The sequence below is a fragment of the Natrix helvetica genome (genome assembly GCF_964273705.1).
Source record: "Natrix helvetica genome assembly, chromosome: 2".
NCBI classification, from domain to species: domain Eukaryota; kingdom Metazoa; phylum Chordata; class Lepidosauria; order Squamata; family Natricidae; genus Natrix; species Natrix helvetica.
The window spans coordinates 196375250-196396762 of NC_138552.1; the positions used below are offsets into that span (position 1 = coordinate 196375250).

At 36.9% G+C, this 21513-nt stretch overlaps 1 protein-coding gene across 1 annotated transcript; it reads right to left on the reverse strand.

Moving 5' to 3' along the window:
* Positions 1 to 678: 678 nt before the first annotated feature.
* On the reverse strand, positions 679 to 15524 carry LOC309387428 (vesicular inhibitory amino acid transporter-like; the record flags this gene model as incomplete). The annotated part of the gene is made up of 2 exons (XM_081943905.1): positions 679 to 1824; positions 15294 to 15524. The coding sequence occupies 2 exons, from the start codon at positions 15522 to 15524 to the stop codon at positions 679 to 681; spliced, it is 1377 nt and encodes a 458-aa protein (XP_081800031.1).
* Between the last annotated feature and the right edge of the window lie 5989 nt (positions 15525 to 21513).

Genomic DNA, 21513 nt, shown 5'->3' on the forward strand with positions numbered 1-21513 from the left:
CTGTTTAACCAGTGCTATCACGTTGCATTGATTTCAAAGGGGCTGAAGCACGGCTACTGTCTTCAGGGGTTTCCAGCCTTGGCAACTTTCGGATTTGTGGACTTCAAGTCCCAGAATTCCTCAGCCAGCTTTGCTTCAACTCTGGGAGTTGAAGTCCACAAGTCTTAAAGTTGCCAAGGTTGGAGACCCCTGTTCTAGATCCAACCCCATGCAATCCTTTACAGATAGTCCTTGACTTACAACAGTTCATTAAGCGACTGCTCAGAATTATAATGGCACTGAAAAAAAGTGACTTACCATTTTTCAGTGACAACCTTTGTAGCTTCCCCATAATCATTGGTTTCAAAATTCAGATGCTTGGCACCTGGTTCACATTTATGACCGTTACTGTGTCCCAAGGTCATGTGATCACCTGTTGTGCCCTTCTGACAAGCAAATTCAATGGGGAAACCAGATTCACTTAACAACAGGGTTACCAACTTATGAACTTCAGTGATTCACTTAACAGCTGTGGCAAGAAAGGTTATAAAATAGGCCAAAACTCACGTAACACATATCTCAATTAACAAAAAGAATTTTAGTGTTCCATTATGTCTGTAAGTCAAGAACGATCTGTGTTTTGATTTAAAGTCTAATGTTCATGGTTGCAAGATATTAAAGTACTTTGCTTTCCCCATTTTATCCCAAAGCTCTCAGTAAGCTTTTTATTGAGCACACGAGGCCAGATAAGGTGCAGAAGATACCCAAGATAAACACTGATATGTCTGCACATTTCTCAAAGGGCATCAGCTTTTCCCATTTCAGCTTTAAGTGGAAAAAAGAAGGAAGGAGGAAGGTCATAGCTGCACCAGAAACGCTGCCAGTTAGACCCATAAGAAGGACAAAGTGTGGTATGAAGATGGCCATCAGGAGAGTCAATAGGAGGAGGGCACTTTTTAAAAGTATGGCAAGCCATGGTGATTTATAGTCGTCTTTGTCCCTAGGTGATACGTAAACGTGCAATATTTGTGTGACTGTAAAAAAGGGCAATGGGTAGGACAAGAGTGCCTTGGCCAAGAGACATAAGTTCACTGAAGTCTGTAAGGAGGAAGGAAGGTTGTCCGTAATAACCTCCTTTGTTTCTTCTCCCCATGTTAGCAGTGCCGTTATTGCCAAGATTATCTTGAATACGCAAGCCAAGAAATGGGTCCAGTTCAACATAGACCTACACTCTCCAGGATTTTGCATGCTTTCTTCAAGGGTTGGAAGGAAAATTTGCGAAGTGTAACTAAAAATGATCACACCCATTGCAATCAGAAAACTTTCAAATTCTACCGACAGGTTGAGCCTTGCCCAAGACCAACGGTGCCTTTGGCTCAAACAGTAAGCGATCACTATAAACATGGCGATGAAATGGGCAAAGGAGCAGAGCAAACTGAGCCTGGATACAACTTTCAAGGTTTTGATAAACACACAGGGCATCAGACCTATAAACGCAATAATGGCCCAGGTTTTCTCGGTCATCGGTAAAGCCGGAAAGCTATGGGACAGCAAATTCCCACTGATAACCAAATACAAAATGCACGTCATGATCAGCTCCGTTATCTGGGTCACATTGACCAGTCTGCCCCCGAGTTTTGGGAAGAACCACTTGCAGCAAGCGTTGGCGATGTCTTCATAGGTGCCTCTCACTCGCACAAGCTGCCCATCTTCATTTTCCTCATAGAGGCAAGCGATAAGAATTTTGCTGGTGTAGCAGCAGAAGATTGCAGCGAGGATAATAAGAAGCAGCCCACTGTATCCACTGTGGAGCAGAGCATATGGCAAGCCTAGAACAAATATCCCCTAGAGACAAAAACACAAAGAATTACCACACACACAAAAAAACCCTGAAGAAAGATGTTGCTTAGAAATCTCCCATTCAGACTTGCAGCTGACAATGGCTTACCTTTGGTTAATTGCACAGAACGTCTGCCACACTAAATAATGGTTGTCCCCAAAATGCATATATTCACTACGTACAAAGTTAGAAGAAATGTATATACAAACATCCAAACACAACTGCTGGCAGGAGCATAGAGAGCCTAGGAAGCTATATAGAGGTTAACGGCAGAGACAAGCTCTTATTAAATATTAAATTCTGGTTGTGATTACAGTCATAATTCTGAAAGGGTCTGAAGCAGCCATTTAATCATGGTGCATATTAATGTTCAATAGCGGTTCAATAATGATAAAATCAAAGAGCTTTAGCTGTCTTCACATGCTGTATGCAAATAGGGAAATGACACTTTTAGCAGCTATGCTAATAAATAAACATGAGGAGCTTCTCATGAATCTTTTCTTTTCTAACTTTGCAATACTCTTTTTCAATGCTTCCATGTATTTCTACATTCCCCTGGGTCTATGCTGGGGGGGACGAGACTCTTTTTCTTTTGGCTTAGCCCCAGAAACAAGTTACCTTCCCCTCTCAATGCTGAGCAGAGAAATGATATTTCTCCTAATTATACTTACTTAAGAAAAAAACATTGCTGCTACAGAGATCCTGATTTTAGCTTATATTCTCTTCATCTTATCCCACAATCCTTTCGGTTTAGCAATGCAATATAAATTCCTAGAGAATGGCACAGAATAGACTGTCTACAAAAAGTAGATTCCCTTGAGACAAGATTGAGTCCTGGTGATTATGTCCATTTGGTTTTCTTGGCAGCAATACAGAGTAACATCATTTCCCCAGGAATGTATTTTTTTAAAAAAAAATTCAGCCAAGCACAATTATGCCAAAATAACCAGAAGGAGGGCAGACTTTCTATCACTTCCACTATGGCTGTTCGTACCGGGAGATGTTAGCACGAGCTCTTCAGAGTGTGAGGAACATTTATTCTTCTATTATTTGTTATCACTTTTTTTAAAAGTAGAGACATGAGGGATTGGTCCTGGGCCCTGTGTTCCCAAGGAGCAACACCTCTGCTTGTATTTTTGCTTGCAATATTCTATCCAAGAAATGAATATTAAGTCAGCTGTGTTTTTGAGAGGGTTATTACTTTATTTAGGTATTGCCTGTTCCATAGGCAGATTTTATAAAGTTATGTTATCTATCTACCATAGGGACCCTGTGAAGCATTTGTTATATGAACAGAATAGAATAGAATAACAGAGTTGGAAGGGACCTTGGAGGTCTTCTAGCCCAACCCCCTGCTCAGGCAGGAAGTCCTATACCAACGATGGCGAACCTTTTCAGCACCGAGTGCCCAAACTGGAATGGGTGTGCATGTGCACGCACCGGAGTGCTGGAAACCCAAAGACCTGCTGGCTGGCGCACGCGTGCCTGTTTTTTGGCCATTTTCAGGCTGCTTTTTGGACCGTCTTAGGCCAGTTTTTGGAGCCGTTTTTGGAGTGTGTTTTTTGGGTCAAAAACGACTTGAAAAATGCCCCCAAAACAGCCTGAAATAGCAGAAATGGCCTGGTTTTTTGGCCGCTTTTCATGCCGTTTTCCAGCTCTCTGGCGACGGCGAGGACCAGCTGGTGACAGGACACTTGCCCACAGAAAGGGCTCTGTGTGCCACATCTGGCACGCATGCCATACATTCGCCATCATGGTCCTATACCATTTCAGACAAGTGGTTGTCCAATCTCTTCTTAAAAACTTCACAACTTCTGGAGGCAAGTTGTTTCACTGGTTAATTTGATACACCTACTTTATGCTTTTTACCAACCACGTGAACTGTTCAAATGATGCAGCTACTTTAATGATACAGTGAGAGGTGTTTCATTCATACTCTTCCTTACCTTTGTATTGGCACATCTGGGAGCACTATTTTAGTGAGAAGCTGTACAGTGTTCAGTGTTTGCTCGGTGCTTATGGCAAATTCACTTATTTGTGACTTGAGGGTTTTACAAACATGTAACAGTTATATGGAGCAAGAGGCCACTGAATTCAACCCTCCAAATAATGCCAGATTGTACTCTTTAGCACTTCAGGGTTGTAGGTAACACCACAAATATTTACAATTTAATATAAGTTTATATAGATTTAAGACTAAGTGATGGACAATAATGAATCTTCAACCTGGTCATGTGACAATTTATCAGTCTGCCATTCCTTCGGTTACATGTCCCTAGAATTTGGGGATGGGGGCAGAAGGAAAGGAAAGAAAAAGAATCACTGCTAGGAATTAAAATTAAAATACAACACTTCAGGAATAGCTCTCTGTTCCACTTCAGCAATTGGTAAAGCTCGATGTTGATCTGACCAATGTTCCAGTTTGTGGAACCAACTATCCCCTTGCCTCCCCCCCCCCACTTTTTCTGCTAGATTTACCCTTTTTCTATTTTCCTTCCATGGGAATCGATAAAGTGTAGAAAAGATTGCTTTCATTAGAATATTATCTCTGTCCCACCCTCTCCCTTTGCTCAACAATTTTCAAAATACTTTGCTGAATCAATTGAAAATCAAGGCATGTAACTGAAGGAAGAGGAATATCTGTTCTCCGTTATCATAGTATGAACTAATAAAGTTAAAATATGTTGTGATAACTGAGAGGTAAGAGGAGTACCCAGCACTTTTCTCTTCTTTAAATTTCTCTCACTTTTATTGGTTGGAGCAATCTTTGTGCTGAACTTAAACATCCTAAATGCAGCTACTCTGGTTGTGGCTCTCTAAAATATTTTCCCTTTCAACCATATCAAATCCAAGCAACATGGTGGATCTTTATATCAGGATAGGAAGAATGGTTGCTAAACAGCATTAGTAAAGTAAAATACTGGGAATCACACTTTAAGTAGTGTTAATGTTTTGGTTTTTTAAAATCCAGCAGGCTTAGTATACAATATTGATATAGCATTAATTCTAGATACAGAACTAATATGAGATGCACACAAAATATATTTTCTTGCCATCTTCTCTATCTTCTACCCTATGTTTTTTTTTACCAAACATCTGTTTGATGGTGCTGTACAACTTAATAGCCTTTTTGGCCATTGTGTTGACATATATTGTTTTCTGCTGTCATGTAAGTATATCTCTACCAAGTTGTTTACATGCATTTAACAAAGTCGGACCTAGTCCAGAAATTTATTAACATTTCTCATCAATAAACTAGTTAGCAAAATACTGGGAACAAACATTCTAAGTAACAATGCATTTACTACTGCTTTTACAAACACAGTAAGTGCAAAATTAACCCACATTAACCTCCCTGCTTTATGTAGCCATTACAGTGAAGCAATATTTTTGGGCAATCCAAACTTGTTATGGCTACATGCTTAAACAGAAACAGTAATTGGAACAGAAATGCATTAAAATAAGAAGTCAAATTTATAAGTCATTTTAAGTGGAAAAAGTTAGTACAAAATATGATAAGGATTATAAACGTCTCTTTAGATAGATTATTGTATATTTTTAGAAAAATTATTATCTCTGTGTTTGCATATAGATGGAGTCTCATTTGAAGCATTACAACTGCCCAGATTTAAAAAAGGAATAATCTTTTAGGAATCCAAGATCCTAACACTCAATTTTGGCCCTGAATCATAATATTCCATTATTAAGAAATCTTAGCTTTAAAATAGTAAGATGTAGTTGCTGCTTGATTGTACAGGATTTCTATTTGCAGTAGCCATTTGTATTAGAAATCTGACAATGAAAGTTAATGATGCCTTCTTTGTTTATTTTAATGGTGAGAAAGACTTCTTGACGTTTCTACGGCCTTTCAACTTGTGCCTAAGAACATCCTGTTAATTTTCAACTTGTTTCCTCCCTCCACAGCAGCATGCATTTTGCTGGCATATTTTCTAAGAAAGCACAATATCACTGTCAAATGTTGTTTTATCTATGGGGGGGAAAGGTGCCTTGGGGAGCAGTTGCAATCTGATTGCTTTGAACTCTGGCACCTGTGCATGTTAATTCAATGCCTGCTGAATCTAAATGTAAAAAAGAAACATCCTTATATTTTACAATGAAATGCAGAGGACTGCTTCCTTCAGTTCAATCTGAATGACAGAAGGTAGAGCTAAAACTTTAGCTGTGCTTAAGGACCAGCCAAAATATTATTGCTTTGTCAAGTGATGATGGTTTGGGTCCAGACTTGCCTGCCATTGGCTTCCATATGAAGTGGGGAAGGGCAGGAATCTGCTGGCAAACCTTCTCTATTGCAGTTCCTTTATTTGGGAATTCCTTGACTCCAGAGATTCAAACAGCCTTTCATTTCTGGCATTTCAGAAAGTTGTTAAAGCAACACTATTACTCGGTGTTTTGAACCAGGACTGATTGCTTCTGGTGGACACCTTGGGACTTCTATTCTATTCTTGTTTTGATTCTCTATCTTCTGTCTTTTTGTACACCATCCAGCTGTTGCAGGTTGGGATGGGTGCCAAAACTGTGAAATGACTTGAGCTGGGCAAATTAGCATCTGGTTCAACATTAAAAAAAATGAGACCCAGTTTAAATACCTGGAGGAGAAGAACAGTGGCTGTAAACTAAAAAAGACAAAGGACAGAGAAGGGGGTAATATATGTAAGGAGAGGAGAGAGAGAGAGAATAAAGTAAAGAATATGGTATCAAGATGTTATCCTGTCACATTTCTGCCTCCAACGTAACACCTGATGTTTCCTTAAGGATGGTTTTTCCCAAACACTTGAAATCCATTCAAGAATTTAAATGAGTGCTTCCGAATAGGTAAAAATTAGAGTTGTTCAGTGAAGTTCTACATAGGAGGAGGAGGAGAAGGTAATGTATTGAAATTGGCTATGATGTCAGCACGTATCTTCAAATAATCCAGAACCATAGCAAAATAGAGTTCCATATTGTGTGAAGAGCTGTATTCAATAACTCTCAAATACAACCTCCTTTTCATAATGTAGCTGAGTGCATCCAGGGCTCAAGAGAGAATGGACCAAGACCAGTACGTGCAGGCTGCTCTTTTTCCAGCTTAATCCATGAACATATTGGATGTCAGCTGAATGTCTAAACAAGGCCAGCCCTGTCAGCGGTTTGGTAATTTAAAATTCAGCAGGCTTAGTGTACATTATTGATGCAGCATGAATTCCACATACAGAACTACTGACATGATAAACATACAAAAGACATCTTCTGCCATCTTAATAATAAATGTTTGATGGTGATGCACAATTAATATTCTGGTCAGATAATTGACATATTTTCCTATTGTCATGTAAATATATCAAGTTGTTTACATATATTTAATGATGTAAGACCTAGTCCGGATATTTAGGTATATTTCTCCTAATATACACATTTTGTATATACTTTCCTATCCTATATCTGGAAATAGGAAAAAGATGTTGCAAGGAACATTTGGGAAAGAGGAATGGGCTTTAAAATTTGACCCTGTACTAACTGTTAACATCTAACTATTCATGTTTATAATGCACATATTCAGATTTTAAAAACCCAAACAATGAAGATTTCTTGCGCATGTTTCTCCTGACAGATTTCAGTTGTAGTATATCTATCAATAAAATCCACATACATGCTAATTTTATCTTTGGTAAAGGATATAAACAGGATTCTGGTTAAAACTGACAGCATGATGATGCTTTAAGGCCTATTAGTTTGAGCAAACATATGAGAAGCTTCACCCTTTCTGCCCAGCCTCATATGATTTACTTAGTTTTTATTTAGGGCACTGTGTGAAGACAGCCGTTACCATTTCTGAACCATGGATTATGGCATCCTGCAATTTAAACCCAGGCGACCATGACTTTTTCAACAAGCCACAATTAAGCAATGTGACTTATTACCTGACTACCTGACTCTGTTGTTACATCCTCTAACCCTCACACCTTCAACCTTAAATGTCAACAATGGGCCTCATCCCATTCCTAAGAGGTCCATAAAGTGGGAGTGCTTAAGGGCACCAGCGTGCGTACTGTCCCTGTCTTACTGTCCCCATTTATTTGTATTTATTTCTTTCCTTCATGTCCATGTTTATATTTATACCTGCTATCTTGTACATGTTTGACAAACTAATAAATACAAATATATATCCTGAAACTAGCCAGTGCGTTAACTAAGGATGGCATTTGCTTAATTTTTCTCCTGAACAATGAAAGGAGTATGAATGAAACAGCCTTAGCAAGATATTTTCCTCTTAGTATTATGAAACAACAGCAAGAAACAGTATCAGTTCAGATTGTGGGTCCTCTTCAACTGTCCTCATATCAAGATATGTGATTGTCGTCCCCCCCCCATTTATCTCCAAGGGAAAAGATCCTCCACAGCTCACTAACTCTGAGAAACAGGGTGTGATCTGTCATCATGGCTCTGTGTAATCGGTGTTTAGGGCATTCAATTTTCTAGAATAGCTCTGTTTGCTCATTTGAGCAAGGGAAGTATCATGCTTTACTTTTCCCCAAGAAAATGCACGCCATTGCCAGCTTTATGCACTTAGCGATGCATGATAGATTAAAACATAGATACACGGCGAAAGAAAGGACATTTATGTACAGCTTATGCATATAGATTTCTACCCTAAAGTCATCAGACCTTTCTTGGAAGCTCCCCTTGAAAACACCAGGGTTATTCTTGTTTGGCTTAACTTTTCTTTTTACTAACATCTTAGCAAAAATGGATTTTCTTGAAGAAAAGAAAAAGTTTCGGCTATGCAAAATTTTAGCCTTAGGCTGTCAATCATCGAGAACTGGTGTTTACGGCTTTTTTTATTTGTTTTCCTTAAAGCGTTGCTTTAGTTCCCCCCCTTCTTTTAAGGCAGTTTATTAAAGCAATTTACTTACACAAAAGATAAAGTGGAAAGAAATGGAAGCTTTAAAAATTACAGCATCCATCTCAGGTAACAGGATTTCAGATATTTCAGTAGAATATAGTACAGCCTTTCCTCTTACCATCTTAAAAGGTTTGCTGGCAGGCCCTACGTGACAAGTGAGAACCTTATCATTATGTCTTTCATGGAAAGGTGACTTGAAAAAGCATGAAATAGGTAGGGTTTTTTATTCCCTCACACGAGCATATATAAGAAATGCAATCCACAGAACTGCTGACATAAAAGGCAAGAACCAACAGAAATGAGAGACTTAGAAAAGGATCTAGTTCATTTTATACTTGCTGAAATATATTAATTTTGACAAAAGTAAAAAGCAGTCAGATCATCGGTTAGTTCAAACATTGCATTTGCACTTTATGCTTTTTACCAACAACAACAAAAATTGCATTCACATAAAAGCTGCTCAGCCAAGTCAAAATAAGCCATGAAGTTGAATATATACCTATTTTCATTTGGTTTAGCACTGAGCCAATAAAGAAGAATATTTCTAGCCCAGGATTGAAATGAGGGATCCTTTGTGTTCCCCTGAGCTTGGTTGTTTTCTTGCAGATATTTCTTTGCCCAAATTAAGTAAAATCATCAGTGGTAGAACAGTGCTGCCACTGATGATGTTATCTAGCTTGTGTAATGAAACATCTGCAAAATAACCAACTAATTTGGGTAATGGAACATCTGCAAGAAAACAATGAAGCTCAGAGAGCATCAAGAACCTTTTAGCCACTGAGTTTTGTAAACCAATGTGTATGGCTTAGCATGTTGTGTGAAGCCAGATGTTCATTACATAACTCATGGTCAAGAAATTAGGGTTAGTGTGTCATTGCACTAATAATTTAATTTGTTGGATTTAAACTTTACATGTTGTACTAAGGTTTCAATAAACGTTTGGCAGTAAGGACAGAAGAAGGATCAGCATTTTTACAGAATCTGTAAAATCTGTACAGGAAGGAAGCAAGGAGGGAGGGAGGAAGAAAGGAAAGAAAGATAGAAGGGAGGAAGGAAGGGAGGAAGGGAGGTTGGGGACCCCTGGCTCAGAATTTAAGGATAGTGAGCTTAAGGAAAACTCAGGTTTGAGACCCAAATGCTTTGTGAGAAAAGCTCCTGTTTCTGTCCCAGCTCTGCCTAGCTAGCAGTTTGAAAGTATGCAAATGTGAGCAGATAAATAGGTACCATTTCAGTGGGAAGGTAACAGCATTCCATGTGCCTCAGCATATAGTCATGCTGGCCATATGACCATGGAAATGCCCTCAGACAACGCTAGGCCTCCTCAGCTAAGAAATTGAGATAAGCAGTTCACCCTAGGGATGAACAGAACTGGACAGGGAAAACCTTTATCTTTATGGATACATTGGGGATTTTGCTTTCTGCAGTGTTCTTCTTGCAGCCTTTGATTGCATCCAAAGCACTTTTGAGTTAAGCTTTGCTTTTGCTGGTTCCTCCTGCCATCACAAATTTGGTTTTGTTATAGTCGGTTTTGGAAACTAAACCTGCTGATAGCAGACTCCTGTGCTCCTTTACAGGATTTTTCTCCAACACTCTGTTGAGTTGGAAAGAATAGAATATGAAGGGGATGAAGGAGCTAATCCTTAAATTTATGTGATGAGTATCATGGAACAATTTTCAAGGTGCCTTGTATAGAATGTACCTACTGACTTAAAAAAATAAAATTTAAACCATTAGGCCTAGTTTAGCACTCATAGATCCTTCTGCTCGTTGGGTTAGTAAAATTGTTCCAAAGGAGCTTTATAATAAACAATAATTAAATCTGCTAATGTAGTGAGTGTCTGCTTTTTTCCTTATTGTTTCTCACCTAGTAAACTTTGCTTATGGTATTTTCAACTGTTTCTCTTTTCTGGATGTAAAATATGCAAAATCTACTAGAAAAGTTCCTTCCCTCTTAAATAAAAACTGCACCTTACAATTGTAATTTAGTGAATTCTATTTGAAAAAAATTGAGTTCTAACAAATGAGGGATATTATTTTGAGATGACACTTTAAAAAATACAGGGAGTTACACATGTCAATATTATAGACAGGCAGATGAGAAAGAAAGAATATGGTAAAGAGACGATAGGATACCTAATATAATGTAAAGGGCACAAGAAAATGAGGTGGGGGTATTGTTGCTACCATCCTTGCTTTTCCCAGCAAAATTTGGGAGCAGAAATAATCATAATAGTTGTAATAAATCAGAAAGGCTGATGCACAACAGAAAGGTTAGCATGAGTATGAATAAAAGTTCCGGATATAAGAGGTGGAGTGGGGAATCTGGGAATCTTGATTCATTTTAACAAGAGGGTTGAGATATTCTAAACTCATAAATAGGAGGATTATTTGATTCTCCTTAATGTGAATCACCTCCATCTAGTTAAAAATGAGATGTCTTTCAGGAGTTACCCTCTGGAATTGAAGCAAAGTCTCTTTGCTGGGCAGTTTCCATTAGGCTTTGGAGAATTCCATTATTTTTAAAGTTGATCTTCAATCAAGTGGTTAATTTGTTTTAATTTATCCCATTGCTCTGGTGTTGATTAATGCCTTAAATAGTTCAACATTACTTTAAATGTTACAGTAAAATGCTTTGGAAACAAGTTAGAGCTAAAATCCAGGAGGCAACAATTAACATCAAAGAAATGTTGGGACATGTAGATATAAAGTTCGAGACTCAATACAGAATATGACGGGAATGCGTTTCTGTTTCTTATGGACCTTGAAGTGACTGAGTTTTCCCCATTCTTATTTCCCAAACAACTTAGAGCATAGCATTTTTCTCGTTTGATGGTTTTATGCTAGCTATCTTGCATGACTTCAAACAGAACTTGGAACTACTAACTCTTAATTGCCATGCAAAAGATTGTTGCCCTTTCCTCAGGGTAGGGCAAAACAACAGTGTCGTTCTCATTTATAACACTCACTTTCCACTGGTAAAGAGCAGCCTGATTGCTTTAATCATTCCTCTAAGGTCTGCAAAGACCTTTTCCCTCCAAGTTCCAATTCATTATTATTTCATATGGGTTTTTCTATTTTTATCACCCCCATCTTATCATTGCTTTTAAAGGAAATAGCAGGATTCCATAAATAAAAACCAAGGAAATGCTGAAATCTATTACAATAAAAGGCAACAGAATTCAAACTAATGTTAACACGTAGGTAGATAGGTATCCCATATACACAATGTTGGGGTCCTGCAGTGGAATGTAGTTTGGAATCTTACTATACTCTGGCAAGATTCTGCCTGTAGATGAACAACAACAACAACAACAACAACAACAACAAACCTACTGTACTCGGAACTAACTCAACTGCTTACTTATAGATATACTCTGTGAATTGCTAGATCGGGACATATTAGCCCTCTTCCTGCCTGTCTGATGTTCCAAGCTCCATGTCTCTCTTCCCTCTGGGAAGCAATCATTGTTTCCTGGGACTCCAAACTACATCCCATCACAGTTGTACTGCTCTCCTTAAGTCACAAGTTATTTTTTATACTGCATTGGTCAGACACTCCATCTCAAATAGTACATCCAGTTTAGGCACCATCCTTTCAAAAGGATTCAGGCAAACTGGAAGAACTCCACAAAAGTAGGCTACAGCCCAGTTCCTGTAAAGAGAGATTGAAGGAATGGGATATGTATAATCTTAAAAGACAAGGACAAGGTAAATTTATGAAAGCACTCTTCAAATATCTAAACAGATGTAATACAGAAGAAAGCCAATATCTGTTGATTCTAGAATGAAGGACACAAATGGCCTTAGAATACAGGTAGAGAATCAATAGTTCTATGGTTGGGGGTTGTGGAAACACAACAGAAAAAGCATTTTGATAGTGGTATCTAGAGAAATAGTGGCTTCCAATTGTTGGATGTGTTCAAAAAGAATTAGCTATTTGACAGCTATTTGGATATAGCTGTAAAGTTGGAGATGCTTTAATTTGGATTCCTACGCAGATTAAGAGTTTAAATTTGATGGCCTAAATAGTCCTTTGCAACTATGTTTCTAAGACTCTATGAGTCTTATGCTTATTATCATTTCTCAGTTTACGTTTTGGATAACACCAACAAAGAAAAATATCTTCAAAGATGCATCTACTAGTTCTGAGTTAGTACTGATTTACTCAAACATGGTTCACAAATCTAAAATAGATCGAAAGATCCTCCCATTTAAAACCATTGTGATTAGGATGTATTGTGATTGATACAATTTGGAACTGACTTTTTTCCAGTCAGAAAACAAATTGTTTTCTAAACTCAGTACAAAATTGAGACCTATTGCCCTTCTAAAGAAATTATTTGTAGCATGATAGAATCCGAAGGCACCCTGTAGTCTTGAATTTCCACTGTCATATCTTTCCCTGAGATGTACCCAGTGATGACTGAATGTAGGGCATCTCAAATAAAAACATTGAGAAATATAAACTCATATAAACTATAGAACAACAGCATCATGAAATATTTGGATGAAATAAGAAGAGAACAGCAGGAGTAACAGAACAAATATTTCACAATAATATAAGCATATTAGGAATCAGTTGTAAACTTTTATAGTTTTTTGTGGCTTAAGGGAAAGCATCAAGGGGAAATAAATTCTCCAATCAAGTCATCTGAAAAATCTGCCTTGCTGTTGTGCACAGCAAATGTAGGACTAACTTATTTCAGACTTCAGATAGGCATTATGAAATCTCTCTAAAATGATTCTCTGAAATGTCCTTTGAATTTTAATCATTCATAATTGAATGTTTACTTACAAAGGGGTTTTACTGAATCATGAGAAAGCTACGTCAAGTAAATGTACATAGAATTCCAGCATATGTTCGTCTGACATTGCTATTTTAATTGATTGGCTATTTACTACTTATTGACACCATTGATTATTATTGGCATATTAGTATTTTATTACCAAAACAATGAAAACACCTGATATTTAAAACTGTATTTTAATTAACATCTGCTACCATATTATATTTCCAAAGACATTAGACAAAACAAGGTATCTAAAATCTTCTGGCAATGTTTATGTAATTACTTTTAACTGTTTTTTGCTTATCACTACATTCTGACAGATTGAAACTGTATTTCAAGCTATTGATGAAAAGCTTCCTGCATGCTAGGTCAAATCTATATAAAGCAGTTTTTTAAAAATATAATTAGACATTTCTGCAAACAAAAGAATAGCACCCCTCCCCCTGGGGCATTCTTTAAATTAAATAGAATCTTTAGATTGGGTGGAAGAAATAGCATTGCGATAAATAAATTATTAAAAAAAAACAATTTTCTCCCTTATCTTTAGTGAAATACCAAAATTTGAAAGTTAGCCTTTGCCTTTAAGGGCAGAAAATAGATTGGTGCAAAGAAGTACCAAAATATTTTTATATTTACTTTTTCATTCAAACTCTCTTATAAATACCCTAGCTAACCATATTTAAGTTCTACACAATACTTCACTCGGTTGGAGATTGAGAGTATGAAGTGAAGTGGTCCCTGCTTCTTGTTAACAGAACAGTTGCTTTACTTGCTGGATAGCAAAGCATGTACAGAAGCCCAATGGCAAAGCCACTATTTAAGGCTATTTGGTTAAAAGGCTAAAACCTTTTGTCAAAATGGAGAGTGTCACTTTTGGATGTTTCCCATGGTGAGGCAGTTTGAATCATTGACCTGATGAAGACAGATCATGGCTATATGCAGAACCTAATGTTTGTCATCTTTCAGACATCTACAATTGCTGTGGCAATATTACATATACATACTTATTTTGTTTCTAACACAATTAAATAAGGTAGACAACTGTGCATATTTATTAAAAACAGGTATGTTTTTTGACGCAGTTCTTAATTCAGTGCTGCTACAATTGTTGTAGTGAAACTAGTCAAGCCAAAAAAAATTGGTTGTACTTCAGTCTGAATCCCATTAATGAAAGCAATCCAAATAATGTGGACCAACATTTAATGCATGTAGCTGTAGTAGAGATCAATAAAATTTTGATTGGAATTTAGCCTCCATCCATCAATGAATTTGCAAATCATTAACCTCCTTGGGGTGATTCTAGATATAAATCATACTTAAGTAGACCTACCGAAATTAAGTCAGTTTTGATTAATTTATGTCAAAATGATTTCATATGGGTTTTGGCTAAATATGACTATGTTAGCTTCTAGCTCATTATAATTATGGTTGCTTAGGCAGAAATATCACTATATATATAAAACATAACTGAGTAAGAAAAACAAAGATAAGATAATCCTATCCCAAAGTACTTATAAACTATTATTTTTTTTTAAATTGGAGAGAAAAAATAAAGGAGTAAAGACTTGGAGGGAAAAAAAAGAGACAGGATACATGTAAAACAATATAGTCTATAAAAGCCCTAGAACCACAATTTAATCAGCATTTCCTTCCTTTTTATTTTGTTTTATCTATTGTTTTGTCATTTGAATGGAAAATTGGAAATGTTCAAAAGGCAACAAAATGAAAACAGTTTAGAAAAGGATGAAGAGATGAACATAACTGATTATCAAGCACCAATTACCTGAATAGCATTAGTAACATTCCAACCAGCTTCCCAAGTAGTGATCAGTGTACTTTGAGCATTTTGTGTATGCACTTGGGATTCACAGTTTTGATCTTGCACCTGTGCACCAAGCTCCAAAGAAAGGTCTACCCCTTCATCTTCTTCATCATGAATCCTATTCAGTCCATCCTGTCGGGCAAAATTCACATTTTCTTCATCAGTTGAGAGGCAACCATTCCAACTCACCATGTTGAAAAAGAGAGATTTTGTGCTCCTAAAGTGATTTGAAAGAGATGAAAACATTTGCTTTGTTTAAGCTATCCTGGTATACCAGATGGCTGTAGTAATTAGACTATTCTTATTGAAATTAATTTTCCAGTAGTGCTATCTTATTAGAATTTCTGGAAGATGTACTGAGGTAAAAAAGATGCTACTGAATTCTTCATTAGTGGCAGTGCCAAAGGCTGCTCTAACAAGACTGTTTGCAACAATCCTCAGTGTGCATCTTCTCAATCTGGGAGAATGAGAGAATCCTGAAAAACCAAGATGTCCAATTGAATTCTTCTCAGTTATGGTCATTGAGTCAAGCAGTCAATTGTCAATCAGTCAGTTACAAGTAGCTGGCAGAAGATACGGCTAGGTATTTATGCAAGGATTCATTGCTAACAACTTATTCCTCCATAATGTAATTATAGTAATGTGCACTAACAAAAGAAAAAGACAGATACTTGAAAAATATTTGACTGTATCCTAATAGAGCAGGTTCTCATTCACCCTGACTTATTTATTTATTTATTTGTTTGGCTTGGAAAACAACCACTACATTTCAATCACCGTGCACAAAAACTTGTAAAAATAAATCATTTGTTAAAAGCCAGCTTCAGAAAGTGAAACTTTAGATAGGATTTTTTTAAAATCCAAATGTGAGAAATTTCCAGTTTGAAACTTGGCTTAAATTTAAAATGGCTCTGAAGTGTGACTTTGCCCTGATAGATAAGGGATGGACCAAATATATATACTTCCTGTTTAAATTATGTTCTAGTTTCCCAGGACTATATAGCTGACACTGATAAGACAATGGTTTTATGTAGAAAGTAAAGATGAAATATGGGGTTCTTCAGCGTTTTTTTTTAATGCTTGATTCATTTACCAGGTTTGGTAAGCTTCAAGTTATAAGCAAGAAGTCAAAAAAAGGAAAATCATGATTATAGGTTTGGGAAGATCTTAAAATATCTCAGAAGTAAAAAAAAAAAGCCACTAACAATGGAATTTCATCACTTCTGGGCACAAGATTAAGTTAAGATACATGCAAATCAACCAATTATGGCTTGTCCATTCTAACTATACATTGTATAGCCCATCCTACAGTGTTTATGAAGGGTATAAAACAACTTTCAATTTATTCACACAATATTTGTATATGACATTAAAGTATAAAGAAAGAAGAGGCATCTTAATACCTACTCAAAAGTAATGGCAAATGGGCATTAGAGCTGAAGTGGCGCAGTAGTTAGAGTGCAGTACTGCAGTACTGCAGTATTTGCAGTTCAAATCTCACCGGCTCAAACTTGACTCAGCTTTCCATCCTTTCGAGGTGGACAAAATAAGGATCCTGATTGTTGGGGGCAATATGCTAACTCTGTAAACTGCTTAGAGAAGTCTCTAAAAGCACTATGAAGTGATATATAAGTCTAAATGCGACTGATATTGCTATTATTTGGCCTCTGTTATGGTCACAATTCAATTGCTCACGAGAAAATGATGTAGGGAAATTTTTTACATTGGCCAGGATATGTTGAGGAAAACTCTTCTTAAAAGCAACTAGGCCACATTTTTCTTATTTAGACAGCTTGCCACATTTTGTTTTCAACAGGTAATTCTTACACATCTTCTTTCCCTCAGGACCCGACATAGATTTATAAAGAGTAATGTATCTTAAGAAATCTCTGAGGTGGGTGAGGAAGGAGAAATATTCAGAGTCGAACTGTTATTTGCCATTCTGAACTGGGGTGATACCAACATAGTCTATATCAACATATCTATATATATAAAAGCGAAATACTACTCATGCAGCATCATGAAATCTCCAGAACCGTAAAGCCTACAAAATTGAAATTTGGCATAGGTAGGCGTAGGTTCCCTCTGGCTTCTAGGTGCTCGCTAAGAAAGGATTTTTCGAAATGATCATTAGATCATTAGTGTTTTTTATATTATTATTAACATGCTCTGATGCTAAGGAGTTCTACTCCTCCCCTCCCCTCCTGAAAAGATCTCTGTTCCAATTGCCACTTGGGCTTGGGTGTGGCCAGTATGTGACTCATCTAGCCTGTGGGCTAGGAGTTTAGACATTCTACTCCCCCTCCCCACCTGAAAAATGCTCTGATGCTAAGGAGTTAAGACTGAGGGAGGAAAGGGAATAAGATAGGAGAGGCCTCTGTGGGCCAAGACTGAGGGAGAGAAGGAGAGAGGAGAGGCCTATTGTAACTACTCATTAATTTTCAAGCTATAAGAGTCGATTTATCCAGCCTGATCACATAGTTTCATAGCGGAGCACAGGTATCCAGCTAGTGTCAGATATTTTTAACTAGGGATCCTTGGTGGTCTCTGAGGTTGGTTGTTTTCTTGCAGACTGTCCAAACTAGGTAACAAATTCAGTACTGGTGAAGTGGGGTTTGCTTTCATTTTATATTCTACTAGCTTGCCCTGTCAGTGTTGGCGGTTTTTTTTTAAAGCATTTTGCTGTTTCAACTGTTTATTTTTTTAAAAAACAGCACTATAATCCACTGCAAGTTGCTGACAAAGAATGTCATTTTAATATGTAATCAATCAAACATAAAAAGAACAACTGTGAAACTTTTGCTTCTGTGACAGTTTAGTTTTTCAGCCTAGTGGTCTTAAATCATTTTAAATCTATATTTCAATTCAATTTAAAAAATAGCTGCTAATGTCATATCTTTCCTGATTATACCCATCACATAGTAAGAGATTCAGCCAAGTGTTTTTCTTTCTGCCTTATAAAACTACTGTTTAAGCCTTTATTAAGAATAAAAATGAAGAAACAGTGTGTTGCTAGAGGTTTTTTTTTGCCATTTAAAACAGAAGAAAGCTAGGAGACATTTAACCTCAATTAGATTTACTTGTCATAGCATTCATGGGTAGGAAATACATAGCAATTAGGAGGAGGTGGAGACATCCTGGTAGCTACAAACTTTGCTGTTTTTCCCTCCTTGCCATCTGAAGAAAATCGTCTGGTTAATCTTAAGGCTTTCTAATGCTTTTAGCAGACCATTGTTTGAGTTTAGGACTTTTAAAATGTTTTCATGTTTCATAAATTTTGTATTGTTCTTTTACTGTTCTTATTGAACGCTGATCTCACATGAGCAAGTACTCAAAGAAGAGCAAAATAGAATAACAGAATAACAAAGTTGGCAGGGACCTTGGAGATCTTCTAGTCTAACCCCTGCTCAGGCAGGAAACCCAATACCATTTCAGGCAAATGGTTATCCAACCTCTTCTTTAAAACTCTAGTGTTGGAGCATTTCACTGATTAATTGTTCTAACTGACAAGAAATTTCTCTTTAGTTCTAGGTTGCTTCTCTATTGTTTCCATCTATTGCTTCTTCTTCTACTTTCTGGTCCTTTAGAGAATAGGTAGAGCCTCTCTTCTTTGGGGCAGCCCCTTAGATATTGGAACACTGCTATCATGATCGCCCCTAGTCCTTATTTTCATTAAACTAGACATACCTAATTCCTGCAATCATTCTTCATATGTTTTAGCCTCCAGCTTACTCATCTAGCCTACTTATCTTCATTGCTCTTCTCTGTACTCTTTCTAGACACTCAACATCTTTTTTTATATTGTGAATGACCAATAGAGTCTCAAAGAATGGTCCAGATGGTCTCGGATTTTCTAGATGCTAGAAAAAAGCAGTTTAAAAGATTAATTCTGTGCAAGCTACAAAAACATTCTATGGGTACTGGTATTACCTGGTTAAGGTTTCAAGGTTCCAACTGATGAACCCAACCAAGCAAGGACTGTTGAGACATTCTGATCTCTCAATGCAAAATTTTATTGAATACATCATATTGACACAAATTGAAAGCAAAAGCAACTCTAATTAATTCCTGTGGTTTTCACATAATTAAAGAATAGAATTTCCCTCCCCTTATTAGTGTAAGTCACATTGTCCAATTAGACTGCCAGGTATTGCTATGGAAACTGTCCAGGTCTTCATTGCACATCTGGTTAGATGACCTTGGTTCCCACAGGATGATTTCTTATTGTCCTCTGGAACTGGCATTCCAAAGGTGGCTCTCCCTCTCCCCTATTATTGTGGCAAGCTGAAAAGCGGTAATGGCTGTGGCAGCAAAAGCATGCTTTGAAGTTGACGTAAGGTTGATTTGGGCAAATCAAGAGGCATATAGCTAGAAATGTGTGTTGCACAAAACATGCTAGGCCCAAACATAATTTATTTAGTTTTGACTTGGTGTGCTATATGAACTCTGCCAACCATGGGTATATAATATTCAGTAAACCTTGGCTAAGCAAAGCAAAAACTTCATGCATTGTATAAACCAGCTCCATGAGGTGTATTTTTTAAAAGGTCTAGAATGAGCCTGAGGGCAGTTTGGTATAGTGATCAGGCAACAAGTTAGAAACCAGGATATTGCAAATTCTAATTTTGTCAAAGCCAGCTGGATGATCTTGGGCCACTTCCACTTTCTCAACCTTAGGAAATAAGCAATGGCAAACCATTTCAGAACCATGGTGGTATAGTGTTAGAATGCAATAATGCAGGCTGACTCTGCTGACTGCCAGCAGTTCGATCCTGATCAGCTCAAAGTTGACTCAGTCTTCCATCCTTCCAAAGTTGGTAAAATGAGGGCCCAGATTGTTGGGAGCAATATGCTGACTCCGTAAACTGCTTACAGAAGGCTGTAAAGGACCATGAAGCAGTATATAAATCTAAATGCTATTGCTGTTTCTATTTCTGAAAACTTGCCAAGAAAATTTTTGTGACTAATTCATGTAGTCTCTAGGAGTCCATATTCAAGTCAATAAGCACAAAATAGGGCAACTAATAATAATAATGTTTAAAAGCTTGTGTTATGTCTGATCTCCCCAGACCAGTTTACTTAGGAAAGCATTACAATTCCATCTTTCTGTTTTACGTCTTCAGAGACAAATAAAATTCTAAGGACAAGAGAGAGACTTAACTTTAAAAACAGGCTTTTAAATATTTTCTGCTTGTTATTATTATACATGTTAAAGATAATTTACTTTTTAAATATTTCTATTAATAGAAGCAGTCTGCATTTCTTCAGTATATACTATGCAATGCTATCAATTAATACCAATTTAAACATTCTTCTATGTCTGTTTTAAAACCCAGGCATTTTTATTAAAAGATTTTAAGAAACCTCGGTGATCTAACTACGGTACATTGGTTTGTGCTTAAATTTGAAGAGTTTGAGAATGTTGCTTTCAAAATGTTTTTATTTTAGGTCTAAAGGGAGAAAACCATGTAGTACCATTTGGTTTTATTTTAGGAAATTTCAAAAATATTCACTGTATCTTAGAAAAACTCCCCTGTTGAATATTAGAAACTATCTATTTCTACTGAGTTTAGACATTACGATGAATTTCAGATGGAGAACATGAATATTTAAAATTAAACTCTTTCCTCTGTTATAATGAATATGTAGACTATTTTATATGCCAGTTTAATGATGACAGTATTTGGCATGTTTTACTCTATTTTTTTCACTTATTCCTTTTCTGCTTGTTTTAATGAAATTGAAACTTGTAAGTTGATTTGATATTTGTGCCCATGCTTAATGTGTCTCTTTTCAATAATATATGTTAATAGGCCACTAGCCAATAGGAAAATTAATAATGGGAATGATTCTGCTAGCTTTATTTTCCTTTAGTTTGGCCTTTATGATCCCAAGTCTCTGGTTCACATATCCATATTTTATTTAACTATGGTTTGCTAAATACATCATAATTATCTGATGTCATCTCCAAGGTCCCTTCCTACTCCATTATTCTGTTACTATCAAACAAGCCACATTATGGTTCATGGCAAGGCATGAATGGAGACTCTCTATGTCAGGGGTGTCCAAACTTGGCAACTTTAAGACTTGTGGACTTCAATTCCCAGAATTCCCCAGCCAGCAGAGCACCCTGCACTGGCTTCCTGTCAGCTTCTCGGTATAGTTCAAAGTGCTGTTTTTT